A 23689-nucleotide genomic window follows, 5' to 3' on the forward strand; every position below is an offset into this window, starting at 1 on the left:
AAGTGGGGGTCATCTCTTCCTTTTATTTCAGGCTGCCTTATTTCCTGGCTATTCCTCTTTTTACCCTATTAGTATCCACATACACACAACATAAAAGAACTTGATTATAATTTGTCTTCAAATGAAGTCCATTCCATCGCTCAGAGAAGAGTATTAAATAAACAGCATAGCTACCAAGACCTAGAAAATCCCATCTACATTATCTGTCTGTGAAATACAGGAACTTTAAGTTGTTCGCAGTTCTGGCTCTGCAAAGTGGTGTCGCATACGATAGCACCTGCAATAACTCTTGCACACTGGGATGTTTCACACAGAATAGTCTACAAAATTGGCTCAGTAAATGAATAAACCTTCCTTTGGATGCATGGCTCTTTATAAAGTAGTCTCCTATATTTCCAGTCAAGAATAATTCTCATGTTTCTACAGGGAGGAGATTCCCTGCAATTTGTGACTCATTTGGAAATCAGCAGGGAAATGTTTGACTTTTGTGGTGGTCATGAATGTTATAATTTGAAAATAAAGTCAGTGAAAATGACAGTGCCTACGCATGGATTAGTTTGGTTGGTAAACAAAGACTAGACCCTCAAATGGGATAAAACAGTGCTAAGTGTTAGGGACACATAATTGAATGCAGTAAGAACTTATTTACTATTGTATGCTGCTTTTCACCTTTACCTTTTTATATGTATAAGGCCCAATTCTCCTCCTGTTCCATCTGCTTTGCATAGTTCTGACTGCAGAAAACAGCCAGAAAAAATAGTTAGCTGGTTGGAGTTCCTCCCCCACCCCAGATATAAAGGTGTGACTAGGGAAAAGGCATCATAACTGGGATGTCCTGGCTCTTCTGACTGCTGAAATGATCCTCTGGGGCCATAGAGAACCAGCATAAAAAAGCTTGAAGGAAATTATATTCACAGTTTCAAATGGTAGGAAAAAGGCAATGGCCTGAATCCAAGGAAGGAAAACTTTTATGCTAGACATTAGGAAAATATTCTGACTTTTAAGAGCATTAGTGTTGACTCTCAAGGGAAAGGTTTGAGTCACTATTATCACTGTAGATTTTCAAAGACAAACATGTCTAGTAAACATCAGTGGGAGTGATGTAAGAAGCAAGCATGCAAAATGCAGGTATATATTTATTGGCTAAATGTTTTCTTCTAGCCTTGCCTTCTAAATCTATGGCCACTTTCTTTTCACCACCACATATTCTTAAAGAAAAATGAAAGCGATACAATGTGTGGTACTGTATGTAGAATTTTCATTTTTTACTATACTGAGGCCCAAATTCACAAAGGTAGGTATAATGAGAATGCTTTAGAATACCAGAATTTCTAATTAAGAAAAAAAAACTAAATTTCTCTAATTCTATAGAAACATGTAAACTGGTGTGAGAAATTACACCTCCTTTCTAGCATTATGGGAACAGAAGCAAATAATTCATGCATACATATGAACAAGGCTGGCTGGAAGCAGCTGATAAGAAGTCATGGAACTAAACAGGTTCCAGATCGCCATTCCAAAAATTCAGTCACCTTCAAATGCTAATAACTACATCATGATACAGTGAAACCCTGCTATAACGCAACTTTTGGGGTCCAAAAAATTCCAGCGCACTAAATGTGGGATTGCAGTATAACGGTGTTTCAAACCAGTCAGTTTTTCAGTGGTCCCCAAAGCGGTGCATTGATGTGTGCCACCTAGTGCCCCTGGTGCCTAGTGCCCAGCAGGGGAGAGGAGCTGCGGCTACCCTCCTGCCGAGGACAGAGAACTCTGGGGCTGCGGGTGCTGGTGATCTCTGTCCCCGGCAGATGCAGGGCCGCGGCTTCTCTCCAGCATCAAAAGGAGCCGCTGCTCCTCACCTGCTGGGGACAGAAAATTGCAGGGCTGCGGCAGGCGCGAGGCTGAAGTTTCTCTCCTGCTTCAAGAGGAGCCGTGGCTCCCCACCTGCTGGGGGGACAGAGGACTCCAGGGCCGAGGGTGCCGGTGCTCTCTGTCCCCGGCAGGTGCGGGGCCGCGGCTCCTCTTGAAGCAGGAGAGAAGCCAGGGCCCCACACCTGCCGAACACAGAGAGCACTGGCCCCGGCAGCCCCGGAGAAGCCGGAGAGAAGCTGGGGCCCCACGCCTACTGGGGACAGAGAGCACTGGGGCCAGCAGCCTCGGAATTCTCTGTCCCCAGCAGGTGCAGGGCTGCGGCTTCTCTCCCCTGCCATGGTGTTGGGGACCATTGGTACAGTACCATACTGTATTATGCCTTAAAGGGGAGCCAACCTGTGATCGCGTTATATGCGATTTTGCGTTATGGCAGGAGGCGTTATTACAGGTTTGACTGTACTGATAAAATACAGTAATATGTATTAAATCACTATATATTTTTTGTGCTACTTTTAAGTTCCACTTCAAAATAAGTAATTATTTTTAATATGAAATGTAGTTGAACCGCTGCAGTTGAGGGGTAACTGCAATAACACTTGATGGAGTTTGTTCCCATTTACTTTCCAAAAAAAGGTTAAAACAATCCAGTACGAGTTTTATGCCATTCTGTTGAAATCAATATTCTGTTCCTGTGCAGTCCATAGGGGATTTGTATGTAATATTTGTTTTAAAAAATTGACATATACTAAACTGATTTTCTAATGTTTGTTCTTTCTCTGACAGGTGCTTCAGAATGAATAAAAAGAAGCATCAAGCAGATAATTTTAACTTAGATGTGAGGATCAAAATCCACTGACCGGTTATTTGTAATGTTCCCACATTATGTCCTTTGTCCGTATTTTAGCTTAAATTGATTACATGCATCAGTTCAGTCACTTTTTTTATCGTTGGTCACAGTGGTTTAAAACATACAATCATAAAATAGTAACAACACATAGGTAAATATGTTCAAACTCAGATCAAGCTACAGCTTTTTATGATATTTGGAAAAGCAAATTTTAAGGCAAATTGTACACATCTGCACATCCTGAATTACACGCTTCCTGCTTGCTGAAACAGAAAGCAGTGGTATTTCCCTCTGGCTCAAATTAGGAACTCCAGCAAGTCTCATTAGAAACCTTAATCTTGGGAGATTTTTAGCCCAATCACCACACCAGAAAGTTTGGGATATGCATGGAGGCTTTTTTGAGTTCTGCCCATCACTATTAGCTGTTGGTGATCATTCTTCAAATGTTTTAGTTCATGCAACCAAAAAATGATTCTGTCCTCTAGCACAGTCTTACAGAAAACATTGGCTTGTCTGCTTGAAGTTTAAACTCATGGTGTCTTAATTATTTTTCCTTTTTAAAATTAAAGATTTGTATGTTTCATTTACCACTCTTCTTAAAAAGTCTGTTATTTGGACTTATTTGGGTTTTTATTAACATCATCATCTGAAGTAAAGTGGGAAGGAATCTTAGGATTTGTAGAAAAATGGAGATAAAGATGATTTGAATAGCAACATGATACATTCATTTGGTAGTGTGTGAATAAATTGTCTATTCCTATTTTCTACTGTATGCAATAAACTGGAAATTACACTAATGATGTGACAGAGATGAATCGTTATCAGAATCCACTGTGACAGACCCAGACCAGTGGTGTACAGAAGTCTGCAGAGGGCAAATATACTGGTCACTGGATGAGTAGTTTTCTGTTCCCTGAGTGACCAGAGCAGGGGCTGCACTAGAGTAATCAGGAACCTGCTAGAACCAATTAAGGCAGACAGGCTGATTAGATCACCTGCAGCCAATCAAGGCAGGCTAATCAGGGCATCTGTGTTTTAAAAGGTGCTCACTCCAGTCAGGTGAGCAGGAGCCAGAGGAGAGGAAGTGTGTGTGAGGAGCTGGGATTAAGAGGGTGTGCTGCTGGAGGACTAAGGAGTACAAGTGTTATCAGACACCAGGAGGAAGATCCTGTGGTGAGGATAAAGAAGATGTTTGGAGGAGGCCATGGGGAAGTAGCCCAGGGAAACATAATCCCACCTACACATGTCATGCAGCTGTTACAAGGGGCACTATAGACAGCTGCCATCCACAGGGCCCTGGGCTGGAACGTGGAATAGAGGGCGGGCCCGGGTTCCCCTCAGACCTCCCAACTCCTGATCAGACATAGGAGGAGTTGATCCAGACTGTGGGGGAAGATCACTGAGGTGAGAAAATCTGCCAATAAGCGCAGGACCCACTACGGTAGAGGAGGAACTTTGTCACACCACCCAGACAAATACATGAAGATAAAGTGAAGATTGAGGGGATGCTATATGTAGGGAATGGAACAAATTCTGGACCTGTGGCATACACAAATAAGAACACTTACACTATAAAAGCTGAAAAAACTGTGCACGTATTTTCCCCAACATTATGTGAATGTTGAAGTTTTTCACATTATTGCAAGACTGCCTGTAGCACTTATGTTACTGATTCTCCTAGTGGAATCCACAGTTCAAATTTAGTCACCCAGGCTGCCTATTCAACGCACGGGGAGAGTCAGTCACCCTAGAATGCATCTATATTTGAGCTTGGAAGTGTGATTCCCTGCTTGCATAGACATACCTGCCCTAGCTGTGCTCCAGCTAGCACTGCATAGGCACCAGTTCAGCCTAGCTTCTATAAGTACAACCCCCCCAGACCCTCAGCTACCTACTTGGTGGCGAGCCCAAGCTCTTGCTGGTGCTGCAGCACCACTGGCTACTTTTAGGTACCAGGTTAGGCTGAGTTAGTGTGGGTACATACGTGGGAGCTGGGCACCACATGTACCCTTAGACTGGGATTCAGAAAAGCCAGTAGGTTGAGCAAGAAGGCACCTCAGCCAGACAGTGGGGAGTTCCAAGGACAAGGTTGTGGCCTAAGCCTTTCCCCTCAATGGCAGTTGAGCACTTTTATCAACTCAGGATACACAGTTATAAACTCTTTCCTGGAGTTAAGCACCGAAGTCAGGTCAGCCCTTTTTCATAAAATACACAGCACTAGGTGGTGGTGCCATTGTACCCTACAGTGCATGCGGATGTGCGCACACACGCATGCATGCACGTATGTAGAGACCTAAGTCCAAAGCCTGATGCGGAGCAAGGACTTGAAGTCAGGTCACCCAGGTGATTCACTGACTACTAGGCAATAGGTTATTCTGGCATATGTCTTTCTCAAGTCTCCAATTGTAGCTGTTCCACTTTGTCTGCCTAACTAATTAAAAAATTCATTAGAATGGGGACTTGAACTTGTGACTCCCACATCTGAAAGAGTCTCAGAAAACTGCGTGACTGGGAAACAAAATGGCAGATGGAATTCAATGTTGATAAATGCAAAGTAATGCAAATTGGAGAACATAATCCCACCTACACATAAAATGATGGGGGTCTAAATTAGCTGTTACCACTCAAGAAAGATCTTGGAGTCATTGTAGATAGTTTTCAACATCCACTCAATGTGGAGTGGCAGCCAATAAAGCTAATGGAATGTGGGGAATCATTAGAAAAGGGACAGACGAGACAGAAAATATATTGCTTGTATATAAATCTATGGTACATCCACATCCTGAATACTGATGCAGATCTGGTCAATCCATCTCAAAAATATATATCTTGGAATTGGAAAGGGTACAGAAACAGAAAAGATTATGGATATGGAACAGCTTTCATATGATGAGAGATGAGTAAAATTGAGACTTTTCAGCTTGAAAAAGAAACAACTAAGGGGGGATATGATAGAAGTCTATACAATCATGATTGGTGTGGAGTAAGTAAATAATGAAGTGTTTTTTACACCTCCTCATAACACAAGAACTAGGGGTCACCAAATGAAATTAACAAGCATCAGGTTTAAAACAAACAAAAGGAAGTATTTCTTCACACAACACACAGTCAACTTGTGAAACTCTTTGTCAGAGGATATTGTGAAGACTATGATTATAAAAGGATTCAAAAAGAAACTATATACATTCATGGAGGATAAGGCCATCAATGGCTGTTAGCCAGGCTGGGCACAGATGCAAAACCATCCTCTGAAGTGTCCCTAGTGTCTGTGTCCCAGAAGCTGGGAACAGGCTACAAGGGATGAGTTACTAGATGATTACCTGTTCTGTTCATTACCTCTGAAGAACCTGGTATTGACCACTGTTGGAAGACAAGATACTGGACTAGATGGACCATTGGTCTGACCTAGTATGGCAGTTCTTACATTCCCCTAACTACTGGGCCATAGAGTGCAATGACTATTTAATATAAAAGTGGAATGGGATCAACAGGCCAGGTTGAGAGAGAGAGAAACTCTTTTAGGGGTTAGGGGCATGCTTATGAGAGGTAAAAGATTTGGGTTCAACTCCCTGTGCCATATCAGATAGGAGTATATGTGAAAACTGAACCCCGGTCTTCTGCATCAGGGGTGAGTACTCTACCAACAGGGCTAAAACTTACAAGGTAGGGCAGCAGCCTCTCCTCCTCAGTTTTGTGTGACAAACAGTTTCAGCACCTAATTCCAGGAAAAGATTCACAGCTGTGAATTCACAAGTGGTGAGAGAGGCTTAACTGCCGTTGAGGGGTAGGCTTAGGCCACACCCCACTCCTTCGCATTTCCTATTGATTAGCTTCAGTGGCTCCCTGTTCATTGTGCTGCCTTTTGCAAAGCCTATTCTTAGGCACCTAGTTCTCCCTATTCCTTGTATTGGAAGCCTGGATGTCTAACTCAGGCCTGTGGATTATGCTTTGTATTGAAAATGTAACTCTCAATTATGGCTCTAAATCTGAATTGCTGCAATCAGACTGGAGTCCTCAGGCAGCTGAAAGAACAAGGTCACCTTGTGCCTACAGTAAACCAAAGGGATCTAATTTCACCTTGTTGGTTGTGGGGTTTGCTTTTACTACAGTGTTTTGTGCTCTGAGGAAATACATAAGCCCACAATTCCAGGGAAAGCAGAGAGACACTATCACACTAGGAGAAGTTTAGGCGAAAGCAGATACACGAGGGAAATTAGAGCCAGGAGAGAATATACAAAGGTTGAAGACATCAGTTCATACATCTCTACAATGTTCTTATTCTAGGACTCTACAGATAGCAGCTAAAGTACATATTTCTCTTTAGAACCACAGTTTTAGTAACTGTCGTTTGTTTGATAAAAGTCCTATCCTCAGGGAAACCCTCTTGTTTACATCTAAGGATATTTTCAGCATTCAGCTGGAGCAGAACTAATGGGAAGAGTTTAAGTCTTTGACATTGTCACACCAATATGTCTGCTGCTACTGAATGGCTCACACCCAGAAAGATTATTATTATTTGAAATCTATATGGCTAGCTTGATGTCAGTGGCACTACTCATGCTTAAAATGAGGCACATGCTTAAATGTTTTAGTGGACCAGGGCCTCATATACTAGTATTTTCTGGGAAGTTTGGCAATTCTATTCCATTTGCGAAAGTAAGCTTCAGTTTCATCAGAGGAATGGAGGGCTATCTCCACTCCCTGGAGAAGAGGGGACCCTTGTTTTCCTGAAAGGAAAGGACTAAAATTGGATATGAAGTACAGTATTATATATTACTTTCTGAATTAGTCTAAGACAGAAATTATTACCAAGCATTCAATTTATCCAGAGAAGCAGAAGATAAAGTCTAGACTAATAATCTAAGGCAAAAAAAATTTCAAAATACTAAAATGCATAATTAGAAGAACAATATTGAGGGATATTTGGACCTTTAACATCCACATTACATTAATTTATTAGCCAAGTTGGGTGATCAAACGTTTTAGCTTTTTACCCATATTTCAGTATACTCACCCATATCCCTGTACCATTGAGATCCACTATCCCACCAAGCACATGTCCAATGCAATTCACTTTATTCCACAATTAGTGGTAGCAGTTTTTAAATGAGGGGTCTGGAGCTCAGCAAGATGAGGTGGGTGAGTTAATATCTTTTATTAGACCAACTTCTATTGGAGAGAGAGAGAGAGGGAAGCTTTTGAGCCAAAATAAGCTCTTCCTCAGGTCTGGGGAAGGTACTCAGTGTCACAGCTAAATACAAGGTTGAATAGATTCTGGACCTGTCAGTGACAGGCACACTGGCTTCAGTTTGGCACTGTCTCTTCCCTGGCAATAGTGTCAGATATCATTAAGCAGTGGAATTGCTTTGAGAAGAAGAGCTTCAAGCGGGTAGGTGGAAAATGGTGGGATACTGTGTGAGTTCAGTGACAGACTGCAATATAAGACTTATACAAGGTTCTCATGAAAAAAAGAATCAACCAGTTAGAGATTATGCAAAATGCACTGTGCAAAGCAGGGAAAGGGGAAAATATAAGGGGAAAGTTGGTTATTAAATAAAGAGTAAAGAAGAAGCTGCTAACAACTTCCCATCCAATTGGTGAGCTTTCCCTGTCCTTGAAGTCACAGATATGAATGTAGCGGTCAGTCCTGTCAGGGCATGTGCACAATCATTACAGTTCGAGGCACTGTCCATGACCCCACATGGCAGAACACATGGATGGCTATAAACAGGTACACATAAGTTTTTACATTAATTGCCCTTAACAAAACAGAAAGATAAATCTCCATAAAGCATGACAACTCTTTGCACATGCACGCATGCATGCACGCACACACACACACACACACCCTGTGACTACAGGTTTCAGGGTTTTCACCTAGTACTGGTGAAGCAAAACATAGGGCTTGTCTTATCTTTCCCAGACCTGTTGTATTGATTTAGATGGAATATATAGGCTAAAGGTGTTAACATTACCCAGTCACTGTTTTTACATTAAATAATGTAAAACAATGTTTGCAGTTTGGTATAAGTGTGTGTAGGGGAGGGGAGTCTCAGCTTGCTTAGTACTATGGCAAATGCATTATTAAAATCCTTTTAACCTTTCATTAAAGACACAGAAAAGGAAAGTGGTTCAAACATTAGAAATGTAAAGTATTTAATCAGAGTTTCTGGTATTAGGTAAGATAGACTGGAGCTGTTGTGCTACCGTTGTTACAGTTCAATCCCATTTTGTCTCAGATTGTGGTTGAATTTCAGCTGGCACTAGTAGAGGGTTCCTCTGGAATGTCACCCGGGTCCCTGGTTTTGGCCATGTCTGGTCAGGACATCTCTTGGAATTAGATTAAGAAGCAGCTCTGGGGTCCTAGGAGAAAGCAGGATAACAGTCACAAAGATAAATGTTGCTCCAGTAACCTCCGTCTGGTCTGCCATATTCCCCTGCCCCTAAAGTCCTTCCTTTAAAGACTCAAAAAGGGAGTTAGTGGAATAGCCCAGTCTCTCATTAATTATGTCCACCACTTAGTCCTTATAACTAGGGCCCTATCAAATTCATGGTTCACTTTGGTCAATTCCATGGCTGCAGGGTCTTAAAATTGGTGAATTTCATGATTTCAGATGTTTACAGCTGAAATTTCAGTGTTGTAACCTTGGGGGTCCTGATCCAAAAGGGGATTCTGTGTGTGTGTGTGGGTGGGGGGGTCCTAAAACTGTTGCAGGGGGGTTGCAGGATTGCCATACTCAGTTATCCCAGAGGTGGAGATAGGTCTGATTTTCCCAGTGCTGCTAGGAGTGCCCCAACCAGGGGCTTCTAGTTGCTAGTCAGGGCTAGCGGTGAATTAATGCATGGAGCCAGTGGGAAGGCAGAAGACTGGAGCCTGAGTGGCCTGGCGCCCAGGCAGGAGTTATCAGGGACAGCAGCCCAGGTGCCCTCAGCCCCAGCAGGAACTATGGGGGGAGGCAGTCTGGAGCTCAGCTCCACCCTCACTGCTGAGCTGCCTGTGGAGGTGGGTCTGATCTCTCCCCTTAACAGCCATACAGGAGAAGGACAAGTCCTGTCCCTCCCAAGCCCAGCTGATTTTGGGAGATCAGATTTCACAGGGCAAGGCTTGGTAGGGCCCTACTTATAGCTGACACACCAATTTTGATTCATTAATGTCTGAACCCACATTTTCTGGTTTATCAAATATGATTTTAACCCTGAGTTATATCAGTAAGCCATATTGTTTGGACTATTTAGTCTTTCTGGTCCCCTTTTGTATTTTTTCCTATCAATGTTTGTTAGCTTGGTCAGTGGTTCTCAACCTGGAGTCTGAGACCTCCGGTGCAGGAGGGGCTGCTGTGAGCAGGTTTCAGGGGGTTCTCCAAACAGGGCTAGTGTTAGACCTGCTGGGGCCTGGGGCACAAAGTCAAAGCCCCACTGCATGGGGCTGAAGCCTGGGGCCCTGAGCCCTGCCGTCCAGGGCTGAAGCCAAAGCCTGAGCAGCTTAGCTTCACAGGAGGCCCTGTGGCATGGGGCCCCAGACAATTGCCCTGCTTGCTACCCCCTAATGCCAGCCCTGGCTTTTATATGCAGAAAACCAGTAGTTTTGGCACAGGTGGGTGTGATGGGTTAGACCCCCTTTTCCAGGGTGCCACCTGATATACTTGGGTCCCACTGAGCCCACCTATTCCACCAGCCTGGGCTTCCTCCCCCTGTCCTTGCTGTGCCAGGCCCTCAAGCTTTCTCTAGCTCACACAGACAAGGCCATGCGCAGCCGGAGACACAGACTGAAATCAGCTCAGTGTGGGAGGGTTCAGCTCGGGGCTTTACCCAGCACTCATGTGCACACCTCGTTTGGGGTGTAAGCCAAAAATAATGTACAGTGCAAGACAATAGAGAGATAAAAATCACACCCCACACCCCCTGCTCAATGCACAGCTTTTTGCCCCTCCCCCATGAATTGCACACGCTGATTTTGAAACAAACAAAAAAGACGTTTATTTACTACAAAAGGTAAATTATGAGATTATAAGGGATAGCAAACAGATCAAAACAGATTACTGAGCAAATACAACACGTAAACTAGGCTTGATACATTAAAATAATTGGCTACAAATAGCAATTTTTCACCCTACAAGTTGTTTTATGAAGGTTGCAGAGTTTCTTGAAGGTAAACTGCATCGCTTGCAGCTTAAATCTCCAGGTACACCTGTCACAGGCTGACCTTTCTCAGCCTGGGTCTCCATCCTTCTCTCCAGATCAGTTTTAAGTGTTTCCAGCAGTCATCCTGGGTGGGCATTCAGTGAAGAACCAGTGACCTTGATTAACACACTCACCAGCCTTAAATAGAATTTACATATGGAGGGAATCTTTTGTTTCCTTGTCTGACCTCTCCACCCCCTCTTAATGGAAAAACACTGACAGCCTAAGTTGGGGGCCTGACCCAGGAAGGCAGGAGATTAGTATCTTCAAAATCTTATTGTTCTTCCTAATGGCCCATTCAGGCTGATTGCCTACTGTCTGGTGGGCATTTCCCAGATGCAAACAATTTTGCAATTGATACTGAGTTTATATTCCTAACTTCAGATACAGCAATGATACATGCATACAAATGGGATAATCCTATTTGGTTAAATCAGAACCTTTCGAAGGATCTCTCACAAGACCCCTCTTGCATCAAATATTGCTTAGTTATCTGATATTCATATCATAAGCATATTTCTATGAAGAACGTGGGCTGTAGCGTCACAGCGGACCATGGAGTTTTTATAGCCTGTTGGAGTGAGCCTCAGAAAAAAAAAGGTTGAGAACCCCTGATCTAGGTTATTGTGACATTTTATGATATTTTTTACTCACTTTTTATAGTTAATTTGTTAGCTCAATTAGCACAAGAGTCCCTATCTAGTTGCAGGTATCGGCCATCTGTGATACTTACAGACACAACTATTAGGAAACAGAATGTGTCCCATTCTCTTTCTGGGACATTAAGCAAGGTTTTTGAATTAGAACAGATTGGGAACTCCAAGTTGTAGCTGAACCTTCGAGCGATGGATAACCTTTCACCCAAACTGCTGCTATGGCTTCTCATGGGAGTCAGGCCAATAGTGCAGTGTGGAGCAGTCACTCCCCAGACTAGGGAAAGCCCTATCTCCACAAGGTCTGATTGATCAGGGAAGGAGCTAACCCAGATTATCAACTGGGTAGAGGACTGGGAAGAAATCCTACACCTGACTTCCTGCTGCTGATTTTTCTGTCACTAGATGGGGGGAGTCTCTTGCTTACAACATTTATTTCAAATAGTATGTCATGCCACAACACTAAACCATACAGAAATTTGAAGTTACGTATGTTTCTGGTGATTCCGTTTCCCTCTCCCACTGTTCTCCCACAAACAGTACCTGTCATAACATTATCCTCTATAATGGCAAGTATGACATCATCTATTTTCCCATTTTGGTGTTTGATAAGCTTTATCACCTCCACTTGACTTTCCCATCGTGTGGCACTCAATGGTTTCAGTGTCAGAGAGGATGTTCCTAGACGTTGCTTCAAAATTTGTCATTGATGAGTTGATGCAGAGAAAAATTCATAGATGCTTTGAATTACATTAAAAAATTGAACAGCCTCACTGGAAGCTGATGCTCCATCACTGACCACCAAGTTCAATGAATGAGAACTACATGGGGCAAAAAAAGCTCGAAGATTTAACTCTTGGATCTGTGTGTGCACTCCTCTGTTCTTTCCTCTCATGTTGGCACCATTATCGTCGCCCTGGCCTCTCATTTCAGCAAGTGCAATTCCTGTATCTTCCTGCTTTTTAAGAAGCACATTTGTCATACCAGCTCCTGTAGTATCATCAATGTCAATAAATTCTAGAAAATGCTCTCTGACAGGCACCATTGCAGGGACATTTTCACTAGGTTCTGCTGTTACAAAAAGCACCATTAAAATAATTTGTTCCGTATGGCTGATGTCAGGTGTGCAGTCAAGAATAACAGAGTAACTTTTGTTGCCAGTAACTGTATGATCACGTTTTGAATTGTTTTTCCAAGGAAGTGGTGCATGTACATTGCTTGGGTGGTGACTCTTCTTAGATGCTCCTGGAGTATAGCATCAAACCCAGCCATCAGCTTCAACTTAAGGAAGTTTCCATTGTTTGGCACATACAGCTGATCTGAAGTGCCGTGCAGTGCTAGGTTTCAGGTAGCAAGCATTCTCACAATAGCAATGAGCTTTTTCAGAACATTTTGCCAGTAAAGAGACTCTGATATAATCTTCTCTTGATGCTGATCATCTGTGGTGGCCTTTAACCTTAGTCTCATCTCAAGCTCTTTCCACCTATGGAATGCTCTCTAGTGATTTGCTGCCTTCTCATGGCATGCCAGATTTCTAGCCAGATTTTTCCAGTCCTTTGTTCCTGTAGAACCCGATGTGGCTGGAACATTAGACTGGAAGAGTTTGCAACAAAAACAGTATGCAGCATTCTGTTTTTTGAGTACATAAGCCATGGCTTTTTGTAGGGAGCCAGAGTGGCTTCCCTCCGAACCTGAGGGTAAAGAGCCACTCGCTCAGCCTGAGTGGGTGGAGCCAGGCCAAGCTTACTCCATCTCCCCCGAAGAGAAGGGATGGAACAGGAAGTACAAATGGCAGGGCTCTTAGTCCAGTCAGGGCAGCACCAGGGAGGGAGGCAGATGTAGATTGCTGGCTGCTCCCTTTAGACCCTGCTGCTGCACCAGGTGAGGCCCTGGACCAGGAGAAACCTGACCTGGAGGAAGGACTGGGGCTACCAGGACTGCCTGCCACCAAGTATCCGGAGGAACTAGAGGAGCCTGATGCAGAGAGGGAGCTGGAGCTGCCAGCAGTCGAGTACCCGGAGGAACTAGAGGAGCCTGATACGGAGGGGGAGCTGAAGCTGACAGCAGCTGAGTACCCAGACAAGCTGGAGGGACCGGAAGGACTCACTCAAGCGACCTGGTAGGAAGTAGCCCAGGGACAGAACTGCAAAGTGCGGTGAGTCTATTTGGTCAGAATGTTGCGAAGGACCCCCACTGACCCAGTGGCAGGATCCTTGCCCTGCCACTGTCAGGGATCTGGGCTGGAACGCAGTGGAGTTGGGTGGGCCTGCGTTCCCCTACCCTGGCCATCCCGCCTTGAGTAGCAGAATCCTGACAATGATAGAGACCCTTGCCAGCACCCTCACCTCCACTAATTCCCTAGTGACAGGCGGCGTGACTCAGGCTGGCCAGTGAGGAAGTAGCTCCCCACCATCCCCTAGTGGCTCAGTGGGCCAACCAATGCAGGTCACATCTCTCCACTTTATCACCATTGGGGATTTCATGCCAGTAATGTATTAGATGGAAACTTCTATTTTCATTGTCTTTGGGGAACATGAATTTTTTCACTTGCTGTGGCCCATTCAGTACAAGGAAGTCCCTCAGGCTACTTTCAGCTCAAGTGGGTCCACAGTCCTGGATCATCTAAACTTAAGGAACTAAACTCAGCAGTAGCTGTTTCTTGTGCCTCCATCACACTCTTCTCTGATCTACACTTCTCTTCAGGAATGTGCACGGTTACACCCATTTGAGATGGAGATATGGATACTACAGTAGCTGCCAGGTCACCTGCACTCTGACTAACTGGAAGATTGGCCATCTCCTCACCACTCACATCCTCACTGAGGCTGGAAGGCTCACTGTGAACATTTGTGTCTATGTATCTCAGGAGAGCTCCTTCCTGCTTAGATAGAAAAGCTTGCTTTGCTGTCTTTCTTTTTCTGAATGCTGCCCCAGAGAGGCTTTTTCTTTTTTCACTCATGAGTGCTGTTCTGTGCCAGCTATAGTGGCTCTCAACACTCAGTTGAAGGAGACAAATAAGCAGGCTGGTAGCAGGGCCTGAGTGAGGGAAGATATCAGTGTCTTAAGGGCCTAACTGGCTCCTACTACTTCAGTTGACTGCCTGTTCTCCTCAAGCGGGTTCAGGGAAGCAGCAGGAAGCTCCCTGAGAAGCTGGTGTTAATCAGTCCAGGCTTCTGGGGTGCTAGAGAGGTACTTAAGAGGCCTCTTCTCCTCTCTTTCCCTGCAGCTCCTGCTACTTTCTGTTATTCCCTCTCTCCTTTTCTTCTGCCTACCTGCTATGTCTCTTGTGCCCTCCTTCCTCCAGCACAGCACTCCACCATCTCTGTGCATCTAGAGCAGAGAGAATACGTAGGCACCAACAGCATGCATGCGGCCCCCCACACAGTCTTGCACCTGAGGTGTTCGCCTCATGGTAAGGCCAGCCCCAGGTTTTCATTAGTAAGCCAAATGATCTTAGAACATTTCCCTACATCAAACAACAGCAATAAAGTCTGTGCATCTATTGCAGCTCCAGCATGTGAAGAGCCACCTGCCATTGATTTTGGGGGCATTGTTAGAGACAACTAATCAGCATACTGGGAGAATGACAAAGTGCAGTACAACTGCAATCCTGGATACACCCTGACAGGACCTGAATGGATCACATACAGTGGGAAAACCCGGTCACCTGCACCACAGTGTTTGGGTAAGAGAAACTGCTTCTCTTCTCTTCCCTACAGGTTGGCTCTTTAGTAGAGATGGACTCAAATCAAACCCATGAATTCAAAGACTCTCAAGCTTTGTGGGACAGGGGAGATGATATGAGAATTCAGAGCATATTAATGTCTCTGATGGACCAGGCTTGATCCTTAGACATTGTGCAGAGGTGTCCGTCGGAAACACTGTGGACAGCAGTAACATTCATAGGTGGTAGTTGGTTGGCCCAATACTGACTCCACTCAAAAACACCTTTGGCATACAAGGGGGAATTCCTTCAAAACATGATTTCCCACATTCAATGCTGCTTCATGCCAGAATTTAAAGTGTCTGTTTGACCAATGAACTTCTGATCAATGTTTGATAAACACTCACGCTTGCACAATGCCAGCCTCCAGTGGTGAAATGCTGTGTCTTGGAGCTTGGCTTCATTAGAGCTTTTTTGCCTCCATTTAATTGACTAATGGTTAACTCAGGTATTTAATCTGAGTGTAAAGGGTGATGTGAGCAGTTCCCAAATGTTTGTCTTTAACTAGAGGGATCAGCCTACGGCAAACCAAGTTAGTATTCCGAAACAAATGTTTGAAGAGAGTCCAAACTAGTGTTTACAAAATAATAACTAGCTTGAATTAATTGGTAATGGATTAATTTGAGGTAAAAACTCTAGTTTAGATATCCCCTCATGGTTCTGTCTACTGCATCTGCCAGCCTGGCTGCACCCTCATCCTCCTAACTTTGAGGAGGGAAAAGAGGGCCATACAAATACATCCAGAATATCCTGCCATCTTCAGAGAGAGAGAGTCCCAGCAACTTGTTAATCAAAAACTGATGTGTATGCAAGAGAAGGAGTCGGTCATACAGCAAGAGAGACAGGAACTTTATTGTGGGGTCAGGAGATCCTGCAAAATTTCATAGAGAAGTGAGGGTGTTTGTGACATTCAGGGTAATGATCAAAAACATAAGAACAGAAGAATGACCATACTGGGTCAGACCAATGGTCCATCTAGCCTAGTATCCTGTTTTCTGACAGTGGCCAATGCCAGGTGCCCCAGAGGGAATGAACAGACCAGTTAACCATCAAGTTCTGACCAACGGCTGATTTTGGCTGTTTAGTAAAACAAAACATCTGCAGCTTTCTGAACATTGTTTGTAGGGCAGCGCCTACCTATGCTTGCAGCAGAGTTTCAGTTTACAGACAATATTTTAAAGTTCTGTAAAATCATATGGCAGGAAGTTTGCCTTGAAAAATTGCTGTGATATTTCAAGTGTAGGATTAGAGCAAGTAGTGCAAATTTTGGGTAATTTCATAAAAGGATTTCCAGAACTCCCAGAAAAAGACTCTGCTTTTAAAAATAACGGGTGCTTATAACACTTCTGCGTACACTGGTACAAAACAAATGAAAGAGGGGATCCACACACAACTCACATACCTGAACTCTCACTGTACTCATCTTATATTCTGCTCTTGGTTCTGGAAATGCATTAATAAAAATATTAGCTATTTATTTAATTTCTATGGAGTGAGTGGTTTTTGGCCTTACAGTACAATGCAAAGGCACATTCTGGTAGACGGTTGTCTTTTTGCCAGAGAGCACATGACAGCTAGTCCTGAGTGAATGGCTTCCCCCGAAAATCCCCTTGTAGCCTTGTGGAAGAGGCATTGGTCTAGTTAGCCAATGTATTTGTCTTCTCTTGTACTACATCTGTTCCTATTGCTGTGTGCTTCACTGCTCTTTTTTTTGTTTGCAAGTAAGTGGGAGTTTGTACAAGGTCAAATCTTACAGCGCTGGGATGAGTATCAAGGTTTCTTACATTGCAGACTGAAATCTTTCAGAGAGTCGAATTGCTTTTTTGAAATGCATGTGCCAGATGAAATAGTCTCCATAGTAGAATTGGAGCTGGGTGAAAAACTGATGTATTTGGTTCGTTGGCACTTCCAAAATTCTGGAATAAAGAAAGAAAACCATTCAAGTCAAAGTGATTCTAAAAATTTTGAAAAACGTTGGCAAATCAGAAAAGTTGACAACACTGTAATTTCAAACAAAGTGTTTAATTTGAATCAACTTCAGCAACTAAAGTCTTACAATTGGACACATTTTTTTGAAATGCATGGGCCAAATTAAGTATTCAGACATGATGGAAAATCAGTTTAATGGTTGTCCATAGTGCATGGTGTGCTTCTTCTTTCTGAAGAAAGAAAAAAAGTGGTATATAAAACTGATTTATTTTCCCCAATAGGAAGTTCTGAAGATTCCAACAAATGCTTCTTGTGCACTTTGTTCTCAAACTTCCTGTAGCCAGGAACCCCTCTTTAAACATATGAATAAATCATGAACTCCCTTTCTAGCATTTCAAAACTACAGGTCCCTTCAGATCCACAGAAACTCTACTTGAACTCTCAGGTTAGCAGACTGTAGTATGAAAATTTGTGTTGAACAATTAATTGCCCATTTTGGAAAACAGAATAAAGAATGTAGTAATAGAAATGAAAACCAACATGGGGAATGCATAGTGAAAATTTCTGAAGACCAAAAATGTAGCTTAAGCAACCCTAATTTTTCTGATATTTATTTACACGTGAGAAATTTTTCTGAACTCCCAGTGGTAGATACCTTAGTACTTAGTACAAGTATTTCCCAGATCACTCTGTGTGGAGAGAAATTTCATGTACTGAAAGAAAATATTGGGAAAAAACCAAACCCTTGAACTGTGTTCCCGGTGGAGTTTACATATGTTATCTCTAGTAACTTTCTGTTGAAAGAGAGGTGATACAACTACAGGGAGGGGTTAGAAAGTAAGATCAATCTTTAAAAGCAGTTGCTGAAGACAGAATCCAGAAAGGAGCAGAATTCAACGTCAGCCATTACGAGTGCTGGGTTTACTTTGTCAACCACCAGGATGCCTTTGCTGAGCTGTATCGTCATTCAGTTTCTCTGGGCTTTATGTGCTAATGGACAAGGTGAGATGCAAAATTAATCAAAATATTCAACAACACTTTAGCTTAACTCTTCCCTGGTGTGGGGTTATATTAAATATACTCAATGCTGATATAGTCAAGTGCTGTTACAGCAAACTCTCATATATACAACTTCAGTTCACGTTATTTGATATTCAGTCTAATTTTTATGAAACTCTACAGACTATCCATGTACATAATCTATGCCTGATACAGCAGGGCTGAGTGCATTCCCCAAAACACTGCAGAGTTTAAAGTGCAGAAGCAGGTGAGCATTCCCAATATTTTTATAAGTGGTACTGCTGTAATCAGGACAGCAGGTGAAATTCACGCATGTACTCAAATGCCTCTTATTCATGCCACGCTATGGGAGTTGTAATTATATTTATTGTATTCTGATTTGTTTAGGACCTGTTCCATATCACTCACAGGTTCACTATTATATGGACTGAAGAAAATGCTCTGGCATGTGGGCCTGATATATAGGTACCATGGGGATAGGAGCCTTTCATATACTTATCGATAGTGCAATGAGCCCTATAGAATGAGTGGACACTTTAATTTCTGACACTAGATCTGACTTATCCATTTCCATAATGGCATATAGTAAAATATGTCTTGGAGGAATGATTTTCCAGGAAACTGGCAGGTTCCTGAGTATTTAAGGGCTATTTGAATGTGGTGAAGAGAAAGTAGGGTCTATTTGAAAGCTAGCTATTAAAATTAAGTGGCTCTGAGGTGGAATCAGCATTGTGTAGTGAAGGAGTCTTGTTTGTAGGACCCTTATCTCATCTGGACACTAAGGATTATGTTCTGCATTTCTCACCTCAGGGTTAATCCTGCCAAGTCCACCCATAACTTACCTAGCCAATCTCATTAGGGCAAGGAGTAGAAAAGGGATAGGCAACCTTTGGCATGCGGCTCACCAGGGTAAGCACCCTGGTGGGCCGTGCCAGTTTGTTTACCTGCTTTGTCCGCAGGTTTGGCCAGTTGCGGCTCCCGCATTGGCCTGGAGTGGCAAACCTGGGACTTGCCCTGGTTCTCTCACTTACCATGTAGGTGCAAACTGCACCCAGTGGGAGTCGCGATCGGCCGAACCTGTGGACGTGGCAGGTAAACAAACCAGCCCAGCCTGCCAGGGTGCAAGCCACGTGCCAAAGGTTGTCGATCCCTGCTCTACTCCTTGCCCTAATGAGATTGGCTGGGTAAATTATGGGTGGACCTGACAGATTGCCAATCCTAGAGTAGCGCTTCCACCTGGAATGAGCGGTGGAGAGTTCTTTCTCCAGAATCCATGCATTGTGGAGGGGTTCTTCTGACCATGAACACAAAGCCATTAGTAGCTCAGGACCCATCTTCACTGGATCTCACATATCTATTTATGATGTGCCAAGACTTTCACTCCTTTGGGACAATGCAAATCAAGCCGGGGGGGGGGGGGCAGTGTGTGTGAGAGAGAGAGAGAAAGAGAAGGCATTTTTGGTGAAGGAGATCCAGCTCCAGCTCTGGGATGAACTTCCAGATGACACAACAAAAATTATGTCTGTCCAGTTTTAGATCACACTGCAAGACTTGCCTTTTTGATAAAGCATTCCCATCTTAATCAGAATGATACTTGTAAGAACAACTACCTGCTCCCTGGTCCCCACACAGCAAAATAAAATAAAATTACCTTAAGCAGATCCTCCCAGCAGCAGAGACAGGAGAAGAGCTACAGAATTCATTAAGCGCTCAAGGATCTCACTTTCACAATTTGATGCAGAAAGTGCTCGTATATTGCAATGTCGAGAGATAATAAAAAAGATGGATATAAAGAATCTTAACTGAAGGGGATTTATGGCCTTAAGTCCTGTTTCCATTTCAACTTGTTTGTTTATTTCTGTGTAGAAATTACTTGTGATCCTCCAGCAGTGACTAATGGAACCTTCAAGCCCCAAAAGAGAGTGTTCAGAGAAGAGGATGTAATCAGAGTAGACTGTAATCGTGGATTTCACTTTGACACAGACAACAGGGAAAAGACAGCAGAATGTACAAAGAATGGCTGGTTACCTATTCCAAGATGTAGCTGTAAGTTGCTTTTATGTCTTAACGTGTTTAGACACTATCAAAATCCATGATTATATAATGTGTGCAGTTGAAAGTATAAAAATATTTAAATAAAAAGGAGCTGGTGGCCTCATTTCTGCAGTAAACAGAAATGAAAGATTCATACCTTTTGCAAAGTTTACTTTAAATGTCTTGGAAAAAGTCCCTGTGAAAACAACACGGTATGATATCAGATAGCATAGTTGTAAATAACTATATGAGCAACATATACACTATGATTGACTTGGCAAAAGTGTTAGGATCAACCTCCTACAGGGAAGATTTGTATCTCTGTATTTTACCTACAAAATGGTAGCATACCAGGCACAATACCAGTATAATATGAATGATAAGAAGCTCTATGGGGCATATTTAGACTTTGAGTCACTCATATATACCACAGCCCTAGTTTTGTGCCCTCAGATTTGGTACCTTCATTTATTCTGAACTGTCACCGTTTTTTCCAGGTGGTTCTTCCTGTGCTAAAGTTTTTTCTTAAACGTTGACTTAATCTTTCCTCAGGTAAAATCCCAGTGGCTGCAGTGAGAGAGTTTTGTTGAGTAGAGACTAAGTAAAAGTTGAGGAATTTGGCCCTTGATATTTAACAATAAATGAGAGCTGTCTAAAACAGGAGGAAGGGAAGCCCATCAGTGTCATTATAAATTAACCCTCTGATAATGGGACTACAGATTTTGTGGTAAACACAGAGCTTCTTGTGTGTGGAGGGAAATCAGTCACCTCCAAGATACCACCTTGCCCACTTGTGGATGGCCCTGTACCACAAACAGATCCCTCACAATATGTGGGTTCTGAGGGCAGGACTCTCTACTCACCAGGTGAAAGCAGTAATGCATGTGCCAGTTGAATAATTTGAGTGAACTGTGAGTGGAATCTTGCAGAGCTCTCCCTTCCCTCCCTCCCACATCTTCCAATGAGTTTCCAGAGAACAGGGTAATCTTTCCTGGAGTCTGTGAATAACAAGCTGTTATGCAATAATTTCTAAAGCTGTCCCATTCTACTTGGTAGGAAAAGCTTATGGAGGTGAAAAGTAAAATAACCCGGATCATCATATTGTATACGTCCTGAACTCATGACTACATTTAATGTAACATTCAAATGCAAAGTCCTAAAACTGAGGAGAGAACTGATGAGTGGATATAACAGTGAATTTTTTTCATGTACTTTGTAATATATATATGTTCCAAACTTTCTTTTAAAGTGAAACTCTGTGACTACCCACATATAGAAAATGGCAGATTAACTGGCTCTTACAAAAACCACAGAGAAAAAGATTTTCCAGTACGTTTAGGGGTGACAATTTTCTACAGATGTCTTGATGGTTATGTATCTAAGAGTGAGAGCACCTGGAATCTAATCAGATGTACTGCAGATGGCTGGGACCCGATGCCAAAATGTCTTAGTAAATAAATATAAATTTGCTTTTCCTTAGAAATACTATTGTAGCATGAAACACTAGTAAATATGTAGCGTGTCAGTAGCAGCGGCATTTGAAGGAACCAGGTTGAGGGAAGTGGGGAGACTGTATAACAATGCTTTGGTAGTCTGACCTTTACATCTCCCAGTCAAGACTTGTAATCCAGGGACATGAAAAAATCTTTAATAGGATTTTCCCTTTGTTAGTCATGGCATACAAACAGAGAAGTTAGATAAACTCACAAAATATCCTTTTGGGAAGGTTGCATAATAACGTTACTTTATTTCTTAATATCCAAAATTTTTACACACAAAACCAAAAACACACTTTGAGAAAGCAGGCTGGTCCCCCGGGCAGGGAGGCACAATTCACCCCATCTTACTACAAGTTTCCTCTTTACAGCCTGACTGCTACTAGACCCAGATTGCATGTTTCCCTACCCTAGCCTGCAAACAGGATCAGGAAAATACTGATCAAGTCTACATGGACCTCACTTTAATAGCTTTATGCAGAGGGTGCTCATATACTTTAATATAGTTTTCAAAACAGCACACTCCTGCCCTGTGAATTCCTCAATTAAAACAAACACAGTGAAAATGTTCATAAATGTAACTGTATGGGAGGTCTGTGAGTTCACTGAGGCCAGTGGTACCTGCCAGGAAAAGTGAGTGACACCTGAACTTTGTCCTATTCCTTATGGATCATGCTCAGCAGGAGCATGCTCATTCTCCTTCTCTTTTGGCCATTATCTTCTAGCACAGGGATCAGCAAACTTTGGCACGCAGCTCACCAGGGTAAGCACCCTGGCAGGCTGGGACAGTTTGTTTACCTGCTGCGTCTGCAGGTTCCGTCGATCGTGGCTCACTGGCTGCAGTTCACCACTCCAGGCCAATGGGGGCTGTGGGAAGCAGTGCGGGCCAAGGGACGTGCTGGCCACCACTTCCTGCTGCTGCCATTGGCCTAGAGCGGTGAACCATGTCCAGTGGGATCCACGATTGGCTGAACCTGCGGACGCAGCAGGTAAACAAACTGGCACGGGTTGCCGATCCCTGTCCTATAACCATCCTGAGCTTGTATCTGGTAACAATTGATCAATGTGCTTCTTCATTGTCTCCCCTTTTACCTCTACCAAACGTGTCACTGGTCCCAATATCTGCTTTACCACATCTTTTCCCACTTCATCCCTCCCTTGTGATTTTGTACCAACACTGCCTGTTCTATGCAGAAAAACCTGAAAGGTTTACATTGTGGGTTTTTGACTGTTTGCTGTTTTTCACCGAGTATTCTTAGTAAGTCTGGTCTAAGTAAATCAAATGTAGTATCTAACTAATGTCTTAAAAAACTCAGCTGGCAAATTGTGGGGTAGACCTATATGAGAACAGGAAATTTGCAATGCAGTGTATCCCCTATTATTTTGGTCTAATGCTTGTTTCCATATCTGCAAAAAATAATCGTCCAATCCATTTAATGCTGGGTGATAGCATCACCTAATATGCTTCCACACATTTTGCCATAGAAATGTCTGAAAATCTTCAGAAATAAATTATGGACCATTATCTGAAAAGAGGTCTGTAGGTAAACTCTACATGTCAAACAGAAGAGGTTGTTGTCATGTGAACCAACTCTGACCACCGAGAATAAGCATCAACCACAACTAAATGAATTTGTTTATTTTTCTGCAAAGTCAATGTACAGCCATTGACAAGGCTTTATAGCCCCCTTCCATGGATGACATAGTACCATTTCTGGTATGTTTCAATGGCTGTTGCGGGAGTTATGCAGGTTACTTTCCATTTCCATAGTTAAGGACATTGAGGTCAATGGTAATTGGGACAAATTACAACATGGTTTTACAAAAGGTAGATCTTGCCAAACCAACCTGATCTCCTTCTTTGAGAAGGTGACAGATTATTTAGACAAAGGAAATGCAGTAGATCTAATTTACCTCGATTTCAGTAAGGCAT

At 43.0% G+C, this 23689-nt stretch overlaps 1 protein-coding gene across 1 annotated transcript in view; it reads left to right on the forward strand.

Annotated features, from left to right (window-relative positions):
* LOC116827118 (complement factor H-like) overlaps positions 1-23689 on the forward strand; it is a 138607-nt gene that overhangs the window by 66513 nt on the left and 48405 nt on the right. Inside the window, exons 10-11 of the mRNA XM_075068271.1 lie at positions 20093-20272; positions 21510-21710. Of these exons, the coding sequence (XP_074924372.1) occupies positions 20093-20272; positions 21510-21710 (381 nt within the window). The remainder of the gene's footprint in view (positions 1-20092; positions 20273-21509; positions 21711-23689) is intronic.

Source organism: Chelonoidis abingdonii, chromosome 7 (assembly GCF_003597395.2).
Source record: "Chelonoidis abingdonii isolate Lonesome George chromosome 7, CheloAbing_2.0, whole genome shotgun sequence".
In the NCBI taxonomy this organism is placed as follows: Eukaryota; Metazoa; Chordata; order Testudines; family Testudinidae; genus Chelonoidis; species Chelonoidis abingdonii.